Below are 22835 nucleotides of genomic sequence, written 5' to 3'. Positions count from 1 at the left end.
CGGTTTCAAGTTTCCCAAGCTTTATTTATTGCCAAAAGATGGGGCAGCCCGCGGCTGAGCAGCCCCCGCCGCTCCTCCAAGCTCTCCGCCCTGTCCGTACCATCCAGTGATGGGTTTCCTGTTGTGTGTGTTTTTCTGGTTGATCATAAATATTTACTGCATATTCTGATTTGCTCTGGGTTTTCTCTGAAGACCCGAGACGGCAATGGCCTTGGGGGAGGAAGTTCACGGTCTTTCACAGGCCCTGGCCACTGAGTCCAGAAGTCTAGATCCCACTGCCTCAGCAGGAAGCCATGACCATCTGTGGGCCACCATGCTCCCACCTGCCAGCCCCACCTGCCTCCCGACAACTCCCAAACACCTGCACAGCCATAGCTCAAATCCACCTGTTTTATTTAAAAAAGAAAAGAGAAAAGGAACCAACCAAATGACAAAAACAAGGCAGCCAGCGGCTCCCTCGGGTGGTTCTGCATGCAAGGCGGCTGCCAGAGAGGCCTGATCTCCAGTCCGCAGGCATGGGAGGCCCTGACAGGAGCAGAGTGAAGACCATGGAGGTGGCTGGAGAGCCAGTAGTCTAAACATAAAGTGCATCTCAGAGGCCAGGCCCCTCCCTCCCTCTCCCTGGGGAGGCTCCACACAGGACGGCAAAGTCAGGTGGTGTCTACTGTCCAGCGGTGCTGTGTGCAGGGGGGTGAGGGCAGGGCCAGGCCCAAGTCCCTGCCAACCCCAGTCCTGGCCCTTGTGCTCCTGACGTCCTGAGCAGTCAGCACAGAGGCATGGCGGCCACCTTCCTGGGCAGGCAGTGGACCAAGAGCTGACAGGAAGACTGAGGAGGGCCTGGGCCATGGCACCTGGCCAGGGCTCCTGGAAACAGGCTGCGGGAGGACAGAGGCAGGTCACTCTGGGCACCTGGACCTCTTTGCTTCCTGAGGGGCAGCCTGCACTAATGGCCCACTGCAAAGATGGGGAAACAAGCCCATGGACAGGGGCTGCCAGGTTCCTGGGCCCTGACCCAGGGAGCCTACCCTGAGAGTCATTCCCCAGAGTAAATTGACAGCAGGCCTGGCCCTTCCCCAAAAGCAACTTCCCACCCTGCAGGCGGCTCTGGACGGACGCTGGGTGGGGTGGGGTGGGGCAGGCAGAGCTGGAGGAGGTGCCCTGGGAGTCCAGCAGCATTTAGGATGACTCAGCCCCTCAGAACATAAGCAGCCAGGCAGGGCTGGTCCCCTCTGCCACTCACACAGCCACCTCAAGAGCCTCTCTCTTGGGAGTGGCCTGAGCACACAGAGCCAGTGGCTCCAGTTAGGCCCTGAGTGGGAAGGGAACTTGGCCCAGTAAAGGCCACAGGTGCTGGTGTGGCAGGACAGCACCCTTCAGAAAATGGCCTCTACTACATCCCTGGCCCTGCCAAGACAGGCCATGAGCTGCTGAGCCTGGCCCCATAGCTGCACAGGCTGCAGTGACCAGCAGGACCAACAGAGACGGGGCTTGTTAAAGCTCAGGGCCGTGAGCCGAGTAGACTGGGAGTCAGGCACTGACACCAACCTGCCCTGATGGAAACTGAGTACATGTCAGCTCAGGGGCCATTGCCCAGGTCTCCTGTCCCACCTAACAACCACTTCTAGGCCCTGGGACTCAAGAGCCCAGGACTGCTGGGGACTGCACCAACAGGCTGAGTGCCAGAATGGCCCTGGCTGTGGTTGCCATCCCCCCACCAGCTGGTTGGGCGCGTACCACCTGCAGGCTGGGCCCTCACTGCTGCTTGCAGGCTGAGAGTCGGCGGATCTTGCTGCTGGAGCAGGCTTTGCGGGCAGGGTTGGTGGCACTGGCCCGGCACTCCACCTTGGTCTTGGAGCTCAGCTGCGCCGACTCTGTGCCGTTCATGCACACAGCCTTGGGCAAGCTGTGGCTCTGTCCATTCTGACTGGCCGCCTCTTCTGGGACCTGTCCTAGGAGGAAAACCACAAGTGTGGCCTAAGCCAAGGGGCAGCATCATCCAGAGCCCCAGGCCACCTGCTGCCCACCACCAGGACAGACCAAGGACCTGTGCACCCTCAAAAGCCACCTTCGGGTTCTGGGGGCCCTCTGTGTAGCCAGGCCAGGTACCTCCCAAAGGCAACAAAAAGCACAGGGACTCCCTCTGCCCACCATATACTGCACCCGCCTGGACCCCTGACAGGATCTGATGGGTCTCCTGAGGGAACCTCACTCAATGGAGGGGGAAGGCTGGTGGGACAGGGCCCTTGCTCATGCTCACCTGCCTGCTGAGGTGTGTGCTGTGGGTGTCTGCCTGCAGGTGGGCCTGGGCTGCCCTCAGGCCCTCCAGCCTGTTTGGCATGCTCACCAGTGAGGACACCTGGCACAAGCCCACTGGGGATGAAGCTCAGCAGGCACACCACCAGGGTTTCTGCCTGCCCCAGGCCCGCTGGCTGCCAACTGCCCAGCATCCTGGGGTACCACAGGCTGGATCACTGCTAGCCCTCCCTGCCCAGTGGGCACTGACTGGGAGCCACTGGGGCCACTGTCAACACAGGACATGGCTATGCCCACCCTGCACACGTGGTGGAAAGCGATACTACCCACGGCTCTTGGGCGCCAAGAGCACCTCATGGGAGGAACTTCCAGAGCTTTGGGAACTCACTGTGAACCCACTGTGTGCAGAAGCCATCAGTTCTAAAAGGCACCTTGGTAACAGCAGCCCACCTGTCCTAAGGTCTGGGCCATGAGCTGGAATGTGAGTGGGCGTTAGACACAACGCCGTCTTGTCTGCCGGAGTACTGAGCACCTAGGGGACATCTCCCCTCCCACACACACACACAAGCTTAAGAGCTACCTCCACAGGCACAACCCAGAACTTGTGGTCTGGGAGCAGCCTACAGAGTGGGTAACTAAACCCCCATTCTGAGTGGGGCAGTCAAGGAGCTCAAAGTAGGAGGGTCTTGGGGCAGGTGAAGTGACAGGGCTGGCCCAGGAGCAGCTGAGAGAGGGCTGTGGCCAGACCCAGAGTGGCTGTCCTGCTTCTGTAAAGGGTGGTCCAAGGTCAGGGGTAGGGCTCCAACCACAAGGGCACATCCGGAGCCACCCAGTCAGTCAGGCACAGAGGCAGGGAGAGGGTGTCCACTGACCGAGTCCTCAGCCCCTCCTCTGCCAGGTCCACCTTCCTTAAAGTCAAAGCACTGGGACTGAAGGCTTGAGGGGTCCTCAGGTGGACCTTGGGAGCAAGCATAGACCCAGCCAGAGAAGCCCTATGCAGAGGCCTCTCACTGGGTGCTGGGCACCAAGGGCTGTGGAAACTGAGGGGTGGCCTAGGACCCGTCTCCAGCAGAGGCTCTGGGCACCTGGCTGGGCTCAACCATACTGTCACTCAGTCCACCAGTCTGACACAAGGCCCCAGTGTTCTGGGAAGAAGGCCATCAGACACCAGACACAGACCCCCTCCAGTAGGGTCTCCCGGGGCGGGGGGGGGGGGGGGGGGGCGCACAGTGCACACCTCTCCTCCCAGGACAACCCGGGTCCCAAGAAAGTGCCTAACACCCAGTAGCTGGCAGGAGGCAGTGTGCACCCAAGTGCCCCAGGGCACGAGAGGCCTCCAGGACACTGTCCTGCCTGCTAGGGCGCAGGGCTCCTGGCTGTACCTCCCTGGCCTTGGGCCTGAGGGCCAGCTGCCTGGAGCTGGGTTACTTGAGGGGGCCTGGAGGGCGCAGGTGCTGCTGAGCACGGTGACTGGCCTGAGGGCAGGGAGGATATCAGGGCCCACCCAGGGACTCTAACATTACGGGACCCTCCTCTGGCCAGTGGGCATCCCATGCTCCAGGGACCTGCCTTCGCACCCTGCCCTGCCTTCTCGGCTCGCCTCAGGCCCCTCATATACCAACTCTTTCTCAAAAAGCCTGGAGGCCACAGCCCCAGTGGGACCTTGAACGAGAGGGCCCAGGCCACAGCAAGCATCCACCTGCAGACACAGGGCCAGGCAAAGCTTTATGGCAGGACACACTCAGGAGGACTAGGGATTGGCCAAGGCGGCGTGTGGAGCAGGCTACACTAAGGCCTCAAGCTCCTCCTCGGGGGCCACCGCAGTGCCAGCCTCCTGGGCCTTCTCTCCACAGGGGTCTGCACCCTGGCTCTTCTGCACGCCTCTCTCCTCGCTAAGCCCTGCCTCAGACGCCTCCTCGTCACCTGGGGAAGAAGGCAACATGGGGTCAGAGTGCAGGCGGCTCCAGTGACTGGGAGGGAGGACTGCAGTGAGAAGTCCCTCCCTCCACCCTGTAGGTCTCCCCACCTGTTCCCACTGGGCTTGGGCCAGGAGGGCTGACAGGAGGCAGATGCCCAGGGAACCCTCCCAGCAAGATCAGCCCCACGGGTGTCCAGCAGCTCCTATGGCCTGTCTGCTGTGCCTTGGCAGCCGGGAACGGAGGTGGCCTGCACCAGGCTGGAGCCTTCAGGGAGGAGGGACCTGCCACCAGAACACAGCTGGCCCCCCTGCATACTGCCAGGTGCCCAATTGAAGAACATCCAGGCGGGGCTGGCTCTGCACCCACAGCATGGGGTCTGCCAGCTCACCAGGCACGGTGAAGTCCTGGGTGTAGATGATGCCATCCTCAATGTCAAAGAGGTCCTCATCCTCATCCTCATCAGTGCGGCCATGTAGGTCCTCCAGGTAGGGCACGACTGTCATGCTGCGCCAGCGGTCCTTGGTGTCTGGGCTGGGCGGGATGGGCACCAAGGCCTCTGCCAGTGGATGCTTCTTCCGGAACCAGCTACAAGAGCCCATCAGAACAGGCTCCTCAGTGACCACTGGTCCCACCACTCATGCAGGAGCCAGGGACTGCTGTGACCCTCAGCTGCTTCCCCTACCGTCTGCCTGCCACAGTCTTTGCAGGGTCAGGCCATCTGCCAAGACCACAACACTGTCCCCTGCAGGGGAAGCAGGCCCTTAGCTACCTCCATGGCTCTCACCCCCACCACAGCAGGGGGTTAGACTGGGCTGTCCACTGGCCTAGGAGCCAAGGCCAGACAGGAGTGAAACAGGTCCCCCGGGCACTATGGCCTGCCCCTTGAGGCAGAGTGGCACAGAAACCCAAGCAGTGGTCAGGAGACACGAGGGGAGCTGGTCCCAGACCTTCCTCAGGTATTTATACTAATACCACGGCCACCAGAGACCTAGAATCCAAATGCTAACACAGCAAATGGCAGGCCTGGGCTGGCAGTGGATACCCAGGAACTGGCACACCCCACTGACACTGGGCCCACCCTGCCTAACTGCTCTCCAACCTCCTCCACGCCCTCTGCTCACCAGGGAGGAGCCCTTCAGGCCCACAGCTCTTGACCCTTAACAGAAGTTTCTGCAGATTGGTGTGTCCACTTGCTGGCTAACAGCCGAGGCCCTCGAGGCTGTCAGCAGGGTCAAGATTCTGTGGCCAGCCCCTGCCAGCTCCAGCACAGACTCTGATAAGGTACCTCAACCCCTGAGGCCCTGTCCTCTTGGGACCCAGGGCTCTAGACAGCTGGGGTATCAGTGAAGTCTGGGGTCTCCATAGGGGCTTCTGTGGCCACCCCGATTTACAACTGCCCACTGTCGTCACATCCCTCTGGGCCTGCCCAGGCCTCTAGGTATCCATTCCAGAAACTCCCCTGGCAGGGGGCCACTCCTTAAGCCCCTAATCCTGACTGGCTGCCTGTAGCTTCCCGGACCCCAGACCAAGCTGGCGCCAGCTCTTGGATGCCAGACATCCTCACCCCTGAGTTTAGAGGAGTCTGGCAGGAGGAGGCAGCTCTGGCCAGAACCTCTGACCCAGCCACCCTGTCCCCTCTTCCTCACTTGGAGCCCCTGAGCTGCTGGGGCCCAGGCTAACCTGTTGCCACTCTTGGGAGGAAACCAAGGGCAGAGAGGGGGAGGCACACTTCACACACACCCCATCAGGCTCGCACTGGGACGGGACCTGCACAAGCCAGCAGTGGGTGCCTACTACACTCACAAGTGGCCCCATAACACCCAGCAAGGTGGTCATGGGCCTGCCCTGCTGGGCCCACCCCAGCGTCGTCTTCATCACATCCCTGTCCTCTCGACCCAAACATCCAGCTGGCTCATCTCCCCACGAACTGGTCACTGTTGCCCCAGCAAGCCAAGCAGAAGAGACCTGGGCAGGAAGGGCAGCCCAGGCTCACCTGTGCTGCCGGATCTGCCGTATGGAGAACCTCTTGGTGGGCTCGTACTCCAGCATCCCTGCGAAGATCAGCAGACACCAGGTCACCATGCTGGGCAGGCCCCTGCCACTCCCTGCTGCCTGTTCCACCTCAGTCATCCATATGCCACCCACCCTGCTGTGCACACTGAGCACCAGGATGGGCTGCTGTGAATTGAGCCAAGAGCGCAGCACCTGGTGGCCTGGCAGGGCCTCCACCTGGGGGAGGGACTGGCTCAGCACAGATCCTACTGGCCACAGCACCTATGAACTGGCCCTGCAGTCTGGACAGGAATGCCCCCATGCTCTACTGGGCCCTGGCATGTGTTGGGCAACCAGCGCCACCTGCTGCACTGCCTGAGCAACAGTAGGCAGAGGCCCCACAGACCCTGCTGGGCAGAGAAGGGATGTGGGTACAGTAGCCAGTGCCTTCAGGGTGCCTTACCCCGAAGCAAAGGCTCAAAGCAAAGAGCAGAGTCTGCGGGGGAGGGGGGAAGCAGCAAGCCAGGCCCTGCATGCAGAGGAGGCAGGTCTTTCTGGGCGCTAAGAGCCACCCTGTAGCAAGATCATTTGGGACACTGCTCACAGGAGGCAGAAAGGGTGATGAGATCACAGGCCAACCCAAGACCCATCATCCACTGGCAGCCTCCCCTCGGGTCTGTGCCTCCAGCCCAGTCACCGACAGGACACCCTCTGGCCGACACAGGCCCAAGTGCCCCACACTGGGCCACAAACAGGGGCAACGCCCACCTTTGAGCAGGTCAGAGAGCGGGGGGCCACAGTCACCCGGGATCGTGTAGTCCCCCTTCCCAATGTTCTCGAACAGCTTGTAGATGTTGTCCCCTTCAAATGGGTACAGGCCCGTTGTGATGTTGTAGCTTTATGTCCAAGGGAAGGAAGAGGTGGTCAGCTGCCGGCTGGCACCCTCAGACCCCCAGTGAGGCTGCCTGTGGGGGCTGTACAGGCTCTGAGACAGGCCCCATCACCACCATTTCATGCTCCTGGAGGCAGGAACTTGCCCTGACCATGGCCAGGTGAGGTGGGAGAGGGGCGCATGCCCTGAGCCCATGGGGCCAACAGTCCTGAGGCCATGCTCGCTGGCAGGGCTCCCTCTGGGGTGATGTAGAGATGGGGACGAGCCACTCTGGACACACCAGAACCCAGTGACTGCACACTGTGAGAAGGGGAACGTGGGATAGGTGAACTGTGACCTCCACAAAGGTGCACACCTACCCAGGAGCTGTCTGGAAGTGTGAGGGTCTGGACTTACAGCCACACCCTGTGCCTGACAGGGCCTGTGGGTGCCAGAGAATCACTATAGCCCCTCAACGCTGCACACACTGCACGTTCAGGGTGGGACTAGAGTCCAGGGCACTTACAGTGTGACTCCAGCTGACCAGATGTCCACCTTGAAGCCAGAGAAGGTGTCCAGGCCATTGGCAATTTCAGGCGGCTGGAATGCTGGGGAGCCCTGGCTTGTCCGGCAAGTGTCATCCGCAGCAAAAGGGTGCAGGGCCTGCAGCAGTGCCACGTGGCCCTCAGGGAGTGCCAGGGGAGGAACCCACACCCCGACTCTCCTCGCAGAAACAGGCGCCTACCTCCGCGACACCCAGGTCAGAGATCTTGAGTGTGCCACTGGTGGTGAGCAGCAGATTGCCGGGTTTGATGTCCTTGTGCACGATACCCTGGCTGTGCAGGTACTCCAGTCCATCGATGAGCTGGCAGAAGTACCTGCCAGGGAGGCACATGTCTTAGCTGCCCGGCCTCCTGACTTTCCACTGGTGCACCAGGACCACCCAGGACGAGATCTGTGCAGTCCAGGAGGCTCGCAGAGACCAGAGGCTATAGGATAGCTGCTCAGGGTCCAGGCAAGCAGACCAGGGAACCTCAGAGACCACTGGCTGAAGCTGAGCCCACTGGGGCCCCACATGGCTGTGCCACCTCCCCCACAGGCCAGGACCCCAGGCTCACCCCACTGGCCTGGCTGGCCCCTGATATCCCAGGCTCCCTGGACCCTAAAATCTTGCTCAAACCTTGATCTCTCCTGACTGCTGCCACCTAGCAAGACCAACCAGGCCACAGGCAGCCACCAGGGCCTTCCTGACAACCAGAGGGTCTCAAAGCCACAGTGCTTCCCAGGGGGAGGGGCTGCAGGCCTCGGGAGTGGGAACCCAAGTTCTGATAGGCAGGAGGGCCCCATGATGGGCAGTTCTGCAGCAGCTGGGCTGTGGATACGACACTCATGCCCCCAAAACTACTTTTAAAAAACCTGGGTTTTCACTCCCGTGGTAATCAGGAAATTCAGTTTGAACATGGGACTAGATGGTCCAGGCCTTGGACCTGTGTGTGCTGGGACTGCTGGTGGGCTCTGCCACAGCTCACTCACCCGTGGGCTTGGCACACAGGGAAGCGCTTCTCAGGCACACTGTCCAGCATCTCCTGCATGCCACACACGCAGTACTCCATCACCATATACGTGGGGCACTAAGGAAACACGCTCATGGGCAGGGCCCACCCACCCCAGACCAGGGCAGCAGCCAGGAGGGACGGCTCTGCAGCTTCCACCCCAGAGAGACCCTGGGCCCAGAGTAACTGAGGTAATGAAGATGAACAGCCATGCTTAGGGCAGGGAACAAGGAGCACAGGTCCCTACACTCTCTCGGAGTCCTGGCTATCACCAGAGCCCACCGGGGCCCTACCCCTGCAGGACCTCAGAAGAGCCACCAGAGGGCAGTGCTGGACCTGCCAGCACTACACACCTTGATGGAACAAGGACTTGGCACAGCTGCTGCCCCAGGGGCAGGACTGTGGGATAGCGCTGTCCACAGGGACTGTCCACAGGGAGGGTCTCCAGGATGTGGGGTCAAAACGTTCTCAAGGGCCTGCACACAGGACACCCACCCCAAAGTCCCTCAGCAGAAAGGATATATCTTTTGCTTCTCCTCGTTGTATAGCACGTCTACCAGCTGGATGACGTTTCTGTGCCGCAGACGCCTCAGGAGCTGGATCTCCCTGGAGTGAGAAGGCGGGTGACAGCAAGCCTCAACCTCAGTGACCCCGGCCCGTCAGCACAGGCTCCACGACAGCACAGCAGGGCCGATGCCAGGCCTGCCGTCTCACCCCTTGCCCCTTCCCCTGGAGTCCCATCAGCTACAGAAGTCAGGTCGGGTCTCCCTGGGCCACCTCAGGGCCAGGGCTTGGGCTGAACACCTTCCACACAGGGACCACACGTCTGCCGAGGCAGCCCCGTGGCCAGCAACGTTGAGCCATCTGGGAAGGTCTTGCTGCCACTGCTATGTATGGTCAGGTTTGCTAGGGTACCAGCGTGAGAGGACCACCCACTACTGGTGCCAGGACTGAACCCAGGGACATTTAACCACTGAGCAACATTCCCAGACCTTTTATTTTTTGAGACAGGGTCTTGCTAAATTGCTTAGGGCCTCACTAAATTGCTGAGACTGGCCTCGAACTTGTGATCCTCCTGCCTCAGCCTCCTGAGCTGCTGGGATTATAGGTGTGTACAACCATGCCCAGCTCCAGCCAGACTTTTTCAACTCAAGAATAATAGTTGTGCTTCATAAATAAATAAATAATAGTTGTGCTTCGCCGATGTCAGTGCACGCACACTTGCTGTGTGCTGGGGGTGGGCCACATTGGCTCCATAACCCTCCTTGTACTAAAAGGCCACACACCTCCAGGCATCCTACCCACAACCCCCTAGGTCCACTCCCTGGGCACACCACCCAGACAAGCCAGGTGGAAGGATGGTCCAGAGAAGAAGGCATGGGCAGGATGACTGTGCCCGTGGACCCCCACAGCAGGGCCGGCCTCCAGCAGAGACCCTGGCACTGCTCCACTGCCGCAGACCAAGTCTGACCAGCAAGGAGCCTCCTACCCAGGTCTGTGAGCTGGCGACCTGGGAACCCCTACCAAGCAGCTGTCCAGAAGGACCAAAAACGTCCTTCTAGGCACCTATGCAGGACACTCATAGCACACACAAGGTGAGCAGCCCAAGTACACAGGAGGGTGAAGGGACACACAGTTGGCACATCCACACCTGCAGCATCCTCGGCCAGGGCGGCACAGTGACAGCTGCAGCGAGGATGGACCTGAGGATCTTGTGCTTGCTCAGTGAGAGCCAGACACACAGGCCGCAGTATGAGCCCAGTGACAGGAGGGCCCAGCGTCGAAACATACATGAGTGCAGGACTGGGGGGATTGGGGCAGGGGGGGAACGACTGCTTTTAGGAATGGGAGTTTTCTTTGTTCCATACAAAAGGTTCTCACACTGGATTGTGGCAACACTCATAATATGTAGTATATAAGCTTCATCCCGATTAAAGTCTTAAAAAAAAAAAATCCTGCTGTTGAGGTAGCACACACCTGTAAATCTCAGTGACTCAGAAGGCTGAGGCAGGAGAATCCCAAGTTAGAGGCCAACCTCAACCTCAGCAACTTAGCAGGACCCTGTCTCAACATAAAAAATATAAAAAGGGCTGGAGTAAGTCAGTGGTAGAGGGCCCCTGGATTCAACCCCCAGTGCCAAAAAAAATTTCTTAAAAAAAAAAAGTAGGGACTGTGGCTTAGCAGTAGCGCACTTGCCTGGCACACGTGAGGCACTGGGTTCAATTCTCAGAACCATGTATAAATAAATAAAATAGAGATCAATCAACAAGGGGAAGAAAAAAAAAAAAAAACCTAGGAAGCCCAAGCATGACACACAAAAAAGAGAGGGTGTCCCCTGAGTTTGCCTGGCCCCCACCCCCAAGGTTCTGCCTCTTCCAGGAAAGCCTGCCCCCCCGCCGCCCCTGCCCCTGGGTGCCCTTGCCCCCACCCCAGTGCAACAATCCTGTGACTCTGTGCTGCTCATCCCTCACTGAATCGAGGGAGGTCAGTCTCCTACCAGGACAGGGTAGGGAGGGGCCTCTGGAGCAGGCTCCAGCAGCCTCCAAGAAAGTGTGCAGCATGCAGTTCCACATGTGCCTGCTCCTCAGAGACCAGAGAGCTGGAGGCCTCCGACTCCCAAGTCAACACAGACCCTCTGGAATGTCCCCAACAGCTCAGGGGCTGCCCAGAGACCCACCAGAGAAGAAAAGTGGTCACCCCAATCCTGCACCCTGCCCTGTCAAGCATTCTGCCCAATTCTCATTGAGTGCCAGTATCCACAATCACTTGCCCTGCTAAGGCCCTAGGGTGCTGTCCACATTGAAACCCACATGCTGAGGTGGTCAGGCCCAGGAGCTGGACCCCGGTTTATACTGTCTGCAACATCAGGAGTGTATTCTGGCATCTACTGAAAACCAAAAATGGATTCAACACTTTTTTGCAAATAATTAACAGGGTTTTCCCTTTCGTACCATGATGGACACTGGGTCAGTTTGCCCTCTGGGGTAGGGTGTTCTGGGAACTACAGGTGCTGAGCAGTGACCCTGGTCTTATTCCACTGCATGCCAGGTGCACCCCAGTCCTGACATCATCCAGTTACTCCTGGGGCAGCACTACAGCAGGTGAGGCTCAGTGTTGTCCTCCCCAGGGCCTTCCTGGCCTGGCATCCAGTGCTGACCCCCAGACCCAGCCACTGCTCACGCATATAGTACTGTTTTCAGCATATAGCACTGTTTTCAAACGCTCCTCTGGTTCCATGGTCTCTGCCCCCATCCAGTGGACACACCCATCTGAGTGATAGTTGCTACCCCTCAGCCCCGGGGCACCTGGACCTGCCCAGTCTCCCCTTCCACTCTGTGGGACTTTGTCCACCTGGACTCCTACAATAGCCCTGGCTTCCTGGCTCTTCTGTACAGAAGACTTCCCATTTCCAGCTGACAGGAAACACCCTTGCAGGAGGGCCAAGCAGACCCAGGGCTTCCCATCTCCCCCAAGGCCTTTGAGGGCAGTGAGCTGCAGCTCTTTCTTAGGGTCTACGGCATAGTGTCCATGTCACCAGCTGCCACAGCCACAAGCCACAGGCATCCCAGATGCAGTGCAGAGCTGCCTTCTCTCAGAATTCTCCAGCACCTGCCATTCACTCCCCAAACCAACTCACCCTGAGGTCCTAGTGGGGCCACCAAGGGGCGGCATCTAACTGGGGCTCAGGTAGGCACGGGCACATCTCTGGAGAAGCGCTCCACTCGTGCAGGAGCATGCTGGGCGATGAGCCCTTACCAGCATGCCTCCGGGTTCAGTCCCAAGTACAAAAATGTGGCAATCATTTCACAGCAGGAAAGGCAATAGACTGGTTCTGTGACCTGTTTTGGTCCAGAAGTCACACAGCAGCAGACTTTCGATTATTGGGAAAGATCTTAAGAATCATGCCACTGGGCTGGGGATGTGGCTCAAGCGGTAGCGCGCTCGCCTGGCATGCATGTGGCCCGGGTTCGATCCTCAGCACCACATACAAACAAAGATGTTGTGTCTGCCGAAAACTGAAGAATAAATATTGGAATTCTCTCTTTCTCTCTCTCTCTCTCTTAAAAAAAAAAAAAAAAAAAAAAGAATCATGCCACTGAGGACATCCGAGCAAGGAGGGACCAGAACCTCTGGCGCTGTTCAGATTCTCTGCAGCCCTCCACTTAACACCCTACTGAGGCTGGCTGCTGTCTTCCTGAGGTGACTTCCTAACAGGTTGATGGAATAAATCAATTTTAAAAAATGAACTAGAGCAGCTAGGGTTGTGGCTCAGTGGTAGAGCACTTACCGAGCATGTGTGAGCCACTGGGTCAATCCTCAGCACTGCATATAAATAAATAAATGAATAAAATTAAAGTCCATCAATGCCTTAATTTTTTTTTTTTTTTTAAATAATGGACTTTGGGACTGAGTTGTGTCTCAGTGGTAGAGTTCTTGCCTTGCATGGGTGAGGCACTGGATTCAATTCTCAGCACCACATATGAATAAATGAATAAAATAAGGTCCATCAACAACTAAAAAACTATTTAAAAAACTGGACTAGAAAAAAAATGGACTAAAAAAACCCAAAAAACTCAACTGAAAAAAGTAACATAAGAAACTTTTCCAAAGAGACAATATTTTGTTTGTGCAGTGCTGGGGATGGAGACCAGGGGCTCACGCATGTTGGGAAAGCATACCCCCAAGCCCTTTGTATTTTGAAACAGGATTTCACTAAGTTTCCCAGGTTGGCCTTGAACTTTCCATCCTCTTGCCCCAGCCTCTTGAGTTGCTGGGATGACAGGTGTACATCACTTCACCTGGCTTAGATAATTTTAAATTTAAATTAAGAAAATGGGCTGGGGATATAGCTCAATTGGTAGAGTGCTTGCCTTGCATGCACAAGGCCCTGGGTTCGATATCCCCAGCACCACAAAATTAAAAAACAAGAAAGAAAGAAAGAAATTACTTGGGAGAGCCAGGCACAGTGGCACATGCCTGTAATCCAGTGGCTCCGGAAACTGAGGCAGGAGGATCACATTCAAAGATAGCCTCAGGAACAGTGAGGCTGAATCCCTGTCTCTAAATAAATTCAAAAAAGGGTCGGTGAGGGGCTGGAGATGTGGCTCAAGCGGTAGCGCGCTCGCCTGGCATGCGTGCGGCCCGGGTTCGATCCTCAGCACCACATACAAAGATGTTGTGTCCGCTGAAAACTAAAAAATAAAAAAAAAATTAAAAAAAATAAAAGTGTCGGTGATGTGACTCAGTGATATCCCAAAAAGAAATTACTTGATAGAAAAACTCCTTAAAAACATAGATTATAATTACCTTGAGAAAAATGCAGGGAAAACAAATTATGCAATTATCAGGATCGAGAGGAATGAATTCATGCGGGTGTGGTGGAGGCAGGAGGTTCTCAAGTTCAAGGCCAACCTAGGCAATTTAGTGAGATTCTGTCTCAGAACTATAAATAAATAAATACTCTTTCTATAGGTATAGTGTACATATGTGCGCTCTAATTAAGGGGACCAAAACATTCTGTGTCCATATATAAGCCACGTTATTTGTACCAAGAAAAAAATAGAGATGCTGGGGTTGAAGATTAGTGGTAGAGCACTTGCCTAGTATGTGTGAGGTCTTGGGTTTGATTCTCAGCACCACATATGAATAAATAAATAAAATAAAGGTTCACCAACCACTTTTATATATATATATATATATATATATATATATATATATATATGTGTGTGTGTGTGTGTGTGTATATATATATATATATATATATATATATATATATATATATATAAAGAAAGAAAAGAAAAACCATGTCCAACTTGAAGAGAAGTGAGAAGATACACATGTGTGCCAAAGTGAAGACAGGGTAATCACGTGGGGTTAGGCAGATCAGCTCAGGACCGTCCTAACTGCACAGCGAAAACTCAGCAGCAGGAGGAGCCCGCCTGCCCCACCTGCCATTCTCAGTGTTTTCCACAGATAAGGAAAGGAAAAGAGAAAAGGAAAAAGAAAAGTGATATTTAAAGCAGCAGCTCCACACTGGACAGAGATGCAGGAAGTGCTCCTGAGCAAAGGAAGCAGCGCCTTCCGTCCACCAGGAGCAACCTGCCTGGCTGCTGCCCCCAGAAGCCTGCCTCTGCTGCCCAAAGAGGGTGGCCAACTGACTTGATTAACCAGAAAAGGAACTAGGAAGGAGGGCTGTGAAAGCCATCTGAGATGACAGAGGAAGAGAGGAACCGGAAGCAGCTGCCTCCAGAGCTGGTCACAGGGGAGACCCAGGCCAGGCCCGTGGCCACACCCAGCATGCAAGCAAAAGAGGTCACCTACAGTCCCAGACACCCTCCCTCAGGCCCAGAAGCAAGAAGAGGCTCCCAGGGGTACACCAGAGGTGGTTACGGCACTGCTGATGGGCACTGAGAAAAATCTCCAGGCTTCAGCTGAGTCTCTACTGATGCTTTAAAAGAAAAGCCCACCTCTGAGGGGTGCAGCTCAGCAAGCACGAGACCCTGGGTTTCACCCCAGCACCAATAAACAAATCAATCAGTAAAGGCTCTCAGAGGTGTGTGAGGGGACTAGGAGAGGAAGCTGGCGAACAGCACAACTCCATATCAACGCCAGGACACACATTCATGACAGACAGTCCACAATCACCAAAGGGTGAGAAAAGTCAGGGTGTCCATCAGGGATGAATGGACACAGCGTGGTCCACACACACCTGGAGCATCCCTGGGCAGGGCAAGAGCAAGTTGACACAGATGCAGTGTGAGAATCAGACACACAAGGCCACAGTGTGTGACCCAGTGACAGCCCACATCCACGATAGGAGAGTGCAGAGACAGATGTGAACTTGTGGTGCTGGGGAATGAGGCTCATGGGGACAGGGCTTTTGTTTTGTTTTTTTGGTGCAGAGGACTGAACCCAGAGGCACTTTACCACTGAGCCACATCCCCAGTCCTTTTTATTACTGATTATAAGACAAGGTCTTGCTAAGTTGCCCAGGCTAGCCGAGAACTTGTGATCCTCCTGTCTCAGCCTACCTATGCTGCCAAGGAGACAGGACTCTTTTGAGGGGTGAAGGTCATGTAACATCCTGGAGCTAGACAGTGGTGGTGGCTGTGCAACTCTATCCATGTACTAAGTAAGTGCCACCGAGCCGGGCCCGGTGGCCTCACCTGTCATCCCAGAGATTCAGGAGGCTGAGGCAGGAAGATGCAAATTTAAGGTCAGTGTGAACAACTTAGCAAGACCCTGCCTCAAAATAAAAAATGAGGGGCTGGGGATGTGGCTCAAGCGGTTGCGCGCTCGCCTGGCATGTGTGGGGCCCAGGTTCGATCCTCAGCACCACATACAAACAAAGATGTTGTATCCGCCGAAAACTAAAAAATAAATATTAAAAAATTTCTCTCTCTTTAAAAAAAATAAATAAATAAATAAAATAAAAAATAAAAAGAACTGGGGGGTGCAGCTAGGGTTGCAGCTCTGTATAGAGTAGTTGCCTAGCACATGTGAGGCACTGGGTTCGATTCTCAGCAGCATACTACAGGTGTAGGTCAGTGGTAGAGCATCCCTGGATTTAATATTCAAAACTGCAAAAAACTAATAAATAAAAAGGTGGACTTGTTTCATAATATGTGAATTATGCCAATAAACCCTAACCCTAACCCTAACCCAATAAAATTATTTAAAGAGGTTGGGTTATAGTTCAGTGGTAGAGCACTTGCCTAGACTATGTGAGTGAGGTACTGGGTTTGTTCCTCAGCACCACATAATAAATAAGTAAACCAAAAGTATTGAGAAAAGAAGTTAGCCAGGCAAGGTGAACAGGTAAACACCTGTGATCCTAGCGGCTCCGGACACTGAGACAGGAGGATCACGAGTTCAAAGCCAGCCTCGGCAATAGTAAGGTGCTAAGCAACTCAATGTGACTCTGTCTCTAAATAAAATACAAAATAGGACTGGGGTGTGGCTCAGTGGCCAAGTGCCCCTGAGTTCAATCCCCAGTACCAAAATAAATAAATAAAAAGCTGTTTAAAAAAAGAAAGTCCTGGGGCTGGGGTGGTGGCTCAGCGGTAGAACACTTGCCTCGCACGTGCAAGACCCTGGGTTCAATCCTCAGCACCACATAAAAATAAATAAGTGAAATAATGGCATATAAATAAGGAAGGAAGGAAGGAAGGAAGGGAGGGAGGGAGGAAGGAAGGAAGAAAGTCAGTCCAATTCAAGGGATATGGTGGACTGGGTTCCTAGTAGTTGAAGCTGGATTCCCAGACATACCTCCAGTGGGCACCCCAGGCAGCACGACAAGGATCAGCATTCCACGCCTTTCACACCTGCCACAGCCTGGCATAGGTGCCCAATCCGCTGCACACCCCACATGGCTAAGGGCACAACCTGACCCCCAGGCAATTAACCCATTTCCTCTGCTAGCTGTCCGAGAGCCGTACAGACCGGCCTAGTTTCCACCTCACTCCAGAGGCACCCTTGGTAGGGAAGAAATCAAGCAGAAGCCTATGGGGGCACATGAAGGTACAGAAGCCCTGTGCCCTCTGGTGCCAGCTGACCTGGGCATTGCAGTGGCACTCTTCCCAATACAGGGCAGTGGGGACACAAGCTTCCATAGACTCCAGAGCCTCCTAAAGTCCATTCCAAATGTTCTGGTAGAAAGCCCACAAAGTCCAAGGCTCTGATTCCCAACTTGCTAAAATCCTAGCTATTTACCATCTAGATCCAAGTATCCACCAGCCAACCTCAGGGGAGGGCCCTGCCCGTGGAGGTCAGGCACTCAAATCCCCCCACATGCATTTTCAGCTGGCCCTGGGGAGAGGCCAGCCTCTACCCCCACCCCCACCCCCACCCCCAGGGCTCCAGCAGTGGCAACAGGTGCTTTGGGATAATGTGCTCACTTACAGCCTGAAGCTCCCGAGACACATGAACAGCAGCACATGGTGTGCCCCTCACCCCCATCCCCACCCCCGCCCAACTGTGTCCCACAGAAACAGGACTCCACACTACAGATGCTTCCTTGCCCCAGACAGGTGGTCGGAGCAACACTGCAGTATGACCAACCACACTGGCAGGCTGAGGGACCAGGCCCCAAAGAGGTGTCAACAGCAGCTCATTAAATACATGCTTCCTCTGGCTCCGAGTCCCACCCCTGGTGGTAAGGCCTGCAGACCTTGGTGCCTGCTTGTAAGGCGTAACTGGTGGAACCCAGCCTGGGCTATGCAATGGCACTGGAACATTGGGAGCACAGGCCAGTGGGAGCTGGTGCCACACAGCCAACCAACACCTGCAGACAAAGTGGTCTGCTGGGCTGGAGGGCAGGCATCGAGCAGCACTGCCTGCCTCTGCACCACAGCTGTGGCAGTCACTTTTACATGTCTCTAGACGGTGAAGGGGAGCCAGGCGCAGAGTGGTTCCAGATACTTGAGAGGCTGAAGTGGGAGGGACCACTTCATGAGCAAGGGCCTTTGGGGTCAGCATGAACAAAGCAGAAAAAAAAAAATCTCAAAAAAAAGTTTGGGGGAAACATACAGAATTACCCTCTGTGTCACACGTCAACATCACATGAAACAAAACTGTAATCTCACTGTCCACAAGTGTAGTGGTGTGGGGCCATGGCCTGCCTTGTCCCTAGCTGCCCTGCATTGGGATGGTGAGGTTCAGAAGCTATCTCACATCCCACAAAACTACCATCCAGCAAAGACAGCACATTTCCTGTACAAGAGGAGGAATTACCTACTCATTGTGGTCTTTGCCTGCACAAAGCCCCTCGCCCCCAGAGAGAAGACTGCATGGGTCCTTGCCCAGTCCTTGTGTGTCCCACCTGTGGGAGTCCACCACCCACTGTGAAAACAAGTGGACACAAAGTATTAAAATGATCCTCAGGAGAATTTTACCTTTCATCAAAGCCTGCTTGTGGCTAGACATGGTGTGGGGTGAGCTTGCCTGGCATGCATGGGTCCCTGGCTCCACCCCCAGCATCGGAGCAAAACAAAAAACAGGTAAAACATGATTAAAAGCCAGGTGCCCCAGTTTTTAATCATTTTTTAAAACTTTCTGAAACTTTGCTACTTTGGCATAGTAGTTCTCACAGAGTGGACCAAGCACAGGTTCCACAACAGCCTTCCAGGTTCCAGGAAAGGGAAGAGGGAAGGGAAGAGGGAAGGCAAGGCAGGCTACCCGACCAGTTCCATCCATCTACATGACCACCATCTTGGCAAAGATCCACAACATCGTACGCTAAGAAAAAGCTTTCAACGCAAACTGGGGGACAGGACTTCCAGGCATGTCTGTGAGGTTCTAAACACTTCATCATGAGAGAGACAATCTGAGTAGAGTTTATTGAGCTTCCTGCAGACAAAGAGGCCTTTTTCCCTGCAGCCAGCTGGCGGTACAGCACTGACTAGAGGACAGTCCTTCTCCTTCCCAGAGCTCTGTGCAGAGCAGGCCCCACTTGCACTCTTGGCTCCCAGAGCAGGGTGGCTCTGATGGGGCTGCAGTCAGGAGGCACAGCAGTTTCTGCCTCAGTTGCAAACCCAGACTCTAAAGCCAGATGTCCATGGCCAGTGTGTGTGAGGGGGTGGCCAGGACCGGACAGACAGGGCCTTCACTGCATTCCAAGGGCTCCCCCCCGAGGATACCTCCACATCCAGGCTGATAGTAGCTCATCACCAGGCTGGGGTCTACAGCTGTGAGACTAGCTGGGTCAGGGGCCATGTGTGGGGGACCTCAGTGAGAGCCCAGCCTCAGTTCCCTCTCCTGTTCTTCCCACAAACAGCCACCTCCGCTGCCATCCTCAGGTTCTTCCCCATGGCTCTGGGTGCTCATGTTTTCTGGACCTTCAGTGGCCAGTCAAGAAACCAGGGGCTCAGACACGTATGGTCCAGGACTTCTCCCCACGCCCCTGTATGCAGTGACACACCCTCTAACTGACCTTGCCTGTGACTACTCAACACTGCACACCTGGACACATCAAACCTTGGTCTGCTGCAGGCAGAACCTCCTGGCCCTTACCCACCCAACAAGTTACTTCCAGTGCTGAGGGCGTGGCCCACTGACCCACTGAAAACTACTGCCACCAGCCAGGCATATACCTGAAGACCCAGAAACGCACAGATGGCTTCCTCCCGAGCACACCAACACACGGCCAGAAGGGCCCAGCCCTGAGGAGTGAGGGGTACACTGGAGACACCTAGAGGGAACTTTCTGGGAGCCCTTTGTCTCCCACGACATCAGTCCCACTCCTGCATGGTGGCTCTGGAAAGGCAGAAATGGCACAGTGAAAGGTACGCGTGTGGCATGTGGCGTGCAGCGTGCTCTGGGGCGCTCTGGCACTCCCCACACAGGCAGGACCAGAGGGCAGCACACGATTCCCACTAAGGGGAGGGGGCCTAGGCTCGGGCCCAGGCCCCTGCAGCCAACAGGTATCAGGCCCTGGGACAAGTGCTCTCAGGCAGTTTCCTGGAGTTCCAAGGTGCAGAGGCCCCAGCCCTCAGTGCGACACTCCCCAGACAGGTGAAGCCAGCTAATATGGCCCACACTGGCACCTCCTTGGCTTCCCAGAACAAGGACAGACTGGCAGACCACAGGCCCACTCCACACTCACAGGCTTCTGGTTTAATGGAACAATGGCAGCATTTAAGCTCAGATCTCAAACTCCTGGGAGAAGGGCATCACTGGCCCCTGGAAAGAGCACCAGATGTCTCTCTCCTGATCCCTCAGACCCTCTTCACCCCAAAGACACCCTACAGACAAGTGACCTAACTCAACCCCAGGACACCTGGTGTCATCTCTTGGTGTCCACATGCTGAATGCCAAGGCTTTAAAAAAGCCTAGTGGAAAACAGCCCTCCAGTGGGTCACAACTGCAATCTTCAGTCCACAAGGCTGTTAAAGTGAGTGAAAGCCCAGCTGGGCACCCCCCCATGACATGATGGGGACAAAGAGGTGATCACAAGCAGGGATCAGTCCTCCCCAGGACTGCTGTCCAAGGTCACCATCCACCATGCACGGTGTCCCCGCCAGCTCTGCAGCCCATCCCAGCAGATAAGGCCCCTTCTTAGAAATGGGGGCTGGCGGGAGTGGGGGGTAGTTCTGAAGTTAAGAGGATGGGGAGGAGGAGCAGTGTTCGGTAGAGATAAGGAGGCCACCCCCAGCTAGGGGGAGCAGTGGCAGCCCTGGGGAGGAGCTGCTTCTTCATAGTCCCTGACTGGGAGGCCTGGGACAGCTGGGCACCTAGCGGAATCTGTTTAAAAAGTACAACAGAAAGCCCACCACTGCTCAGGGTCCAGAGCTCAGGTCAGTGGTCAGAGCTCAGAGTCAGCATGCTTGCAGCCTCACATCCTGGGGAAACAACAAGGGCTAGGTTCCCCTCCCGCTGACCGATAAGCTGGTGCAAACAATTATTTTTGGCAACCACAGGGTTCCCCTCTGACAGGATAAACAAATCACATTTAGCCTGGCCCTGGTAACCACCACACACTGCGCAGAAAACCTGCTGGCGGCAAGCACACAAACTCGATGGGCCCAAATAAACACAAGCTGGTTCCACGGGGTGCCTGTGTTCTCTGGACTGCTACAGGGCCATGGGCACTGGGCAGAGGAGAGAGGCAAGCTCCCTTCCCAAAGAAGCTGACTACCGGGCGTGTTAGGAGTCCTCCTAGAGGGCCCCAGGAACTCTTGCCCGTCTCCAGGACCCACTCTGACTTAGGGAAGGTCCTCCCGCGGGCTCCCAGCCACACTGTCCTACGCGGGGAGGATATGGTGCTGGCACATCCTTGTTAGCAGCGCGGGTCTTTAAGAGAAAAGGAGGGAGGAGAGAAGGAAGGAACAGGAGGAGGGAGAGAGGAAGGAGGGAAGGAAGGCAGGAACCGAGGGAGGAGCGCGGAGGGCAGGATCCCGACGCCGCACTTACTTCTTCACGTTGGCCTCCCCGTTGGGGATCCGCCGCAACTTCTTCTTCTTGAGGATCTTGACGGCCCTCCGGCACAGCGTCTCCGAGTCCAGCACCTCCTTCACCTTGCCGTAGGAGCCCTCCCCCAGCAAGTCCCCCATCAGGTACTTGCCGATGAGTTTGGCCCGCTTGCGGCGGGGCTGGTAGATGACCTCCGTGGAGTCGATGCGGTGGATGAAGGTGTCCATGCCCACGGACATCAGCTCGCCCTCCGTGAACATGCCCAGCTGCTGCGGGTCCGCCACGTCCATCCTGGACCCGGCGTCGGGGAGCCCTGGTCCCCCTTGTCCCCTCTGTGGGCGGCTCTTCTCCGACCCCCACTTCCCTCCTCCAAACGTTTAACAAAAAAAGGAAAAGGCAACGAAGCCCCCCACCCCCCACCCCCACCACAGTCCACGGGAGCTCTTCTGGCGTCGGGGCGGCTGTCCACTGGTCAGTCCGCGCTGCGCCCGCGGGCCCGAGGGCGGGCGGCGGGGCGAGGCGGCGGTCCGCGGGCCCTGGCGAGGCGGGCCGGTGCGGGGCGCTAGGTCATCGTCCAGGCGCTCCGGCCCGCGGTCAGGCGCCGAGGCGGCCGCGCCGGGGCCCGTCCGCGCCGTCCATGCCCGGCCCGCGCGGACGTCCTCGCGGCGCCCTCCCTCCGACCGCGGCGCGACCGCGCTCCCCGCCGCGCGCGCTGGGCGTCCGGCCTGCGGGCTCCGGGCGGCCGGGACGGCGCAGGCCGCAGGCTCCGGGTCGGGGGCTTTCCGAGGCTGACAAGGCCTGGGCGATGCGTCCCCCTCGCCGCGGCCGCCGCGTGAGAGCAGGAGGCGGGGCGGCGAGGGGGCCCCAACCCATGCAAGGCCACCCGCGGGGCCGCCGGCACCGCCCTCACGGCCCGCGCCTCACTCGCGGGCGCCCCGGGCCGCCTCCCCCTTCCGCGCCCGACACGCCGCCGCCATCTTGTTTACCGCCCTGCGCCGCGCCGCCGCCGCACGCCCCGCCGCGAGACACGCCCCCTCGCGGCATCGACGTGCACGCCCGTTGGCAGCCGCGGCCGGCCCCGCCTCCTAGGCCAGCCCCCGGGATCTTGTCCGATTGGACCGTTTGGATCTGGGCGGGGAAATGAGCAGGGATTGGCCGGCGCTCTGCTCCGCCCGAGGGCGGAGGCGGCTCGTTCATTGGCCGACGGAGGCGCCGGTCATGCGAAAGGTGGAGCGGGAAGTGGGTATGGGTTGGGCGAGGTGTCGGCTGTGACCTCGGAGGGGTTGCTCCTGCGGTTGGGGGTCTCGGGCGCCAGCGACCTTTGCGGAACCGTCGCGG

General features: G+C 56.7%; 1 protein-coding gene across 6 annotated transcripts; it reads right to left on the bottom strand.

The window, feature by feature from the left end:
• Positions 1 to 3: 3 nt before the first annotated feature.
• Positions 4 to 22519, bottom strand: STK11 (serine/threonine kinase 11). Of its 6 annotated transcripts, none has more exons than XM_081283630.1 (11): positions 21498 to 22514; positions 9111 to 9194; positions 8569 to 8658; positions 7781 to 7913; positions 7562 to 7698; positions 6933 to 7060; positions 6166 to 6223; positions 4561 to 4757; positions 4117 to 4176; positions 1735 to 1949; positions 737 to 875 (listed from the first exon to the last, which is right to left on the bottom strand). In XM_081283630.1, the coding sequence occupies exons 1-10, from the start codon at positions 21785 to 21787 to the stop codon at positions 1753 to 1755; spliced, it is 1374 nt and encodes a 457-aa protein (XP_081139756.1). In that variant the 5' UTR covers positions 21788 to 22514; the 3' UTR covers positions 737 to 875; positions 1735 to 1752. The 6 variants fall into 6 exon arrangements, with proteins under 6 accessions (XP_081139753.1, XP_081139754.1, XP_081139755.1 ...); XM_081283631.1 differs by having other exon boundaries at positions 740 to 875; positions 1716 to 1949; positions 21498 to 22515; XM_081283627.1 differs by lacking the exon at positions 4117 to 4176 and having other exon boundaries at positions 4 to 875; positions 1735 to 1944; positions 21498 to 22516.
• Positions 22520 to 22835: the final 316 nt, after the last annotated feature.

Source organism: Spermophilus citellus (genome assembly GCF_964194105.1).
Source record: "Spermophilus citellus genome assembly, chromosome: 3".
Classification (NCBI taxonomy): domain Eukaryota; kingdom Metazoa; phylum Chordata; class Mammalia; order Rodentia; family Sciuridae; genus Spermophilus; species Spermophilus citellus.
Note: the sequence above shows the minus strand (reverse complement) of the source record. Positions and strands in the feature narration are given on the sequence as shown.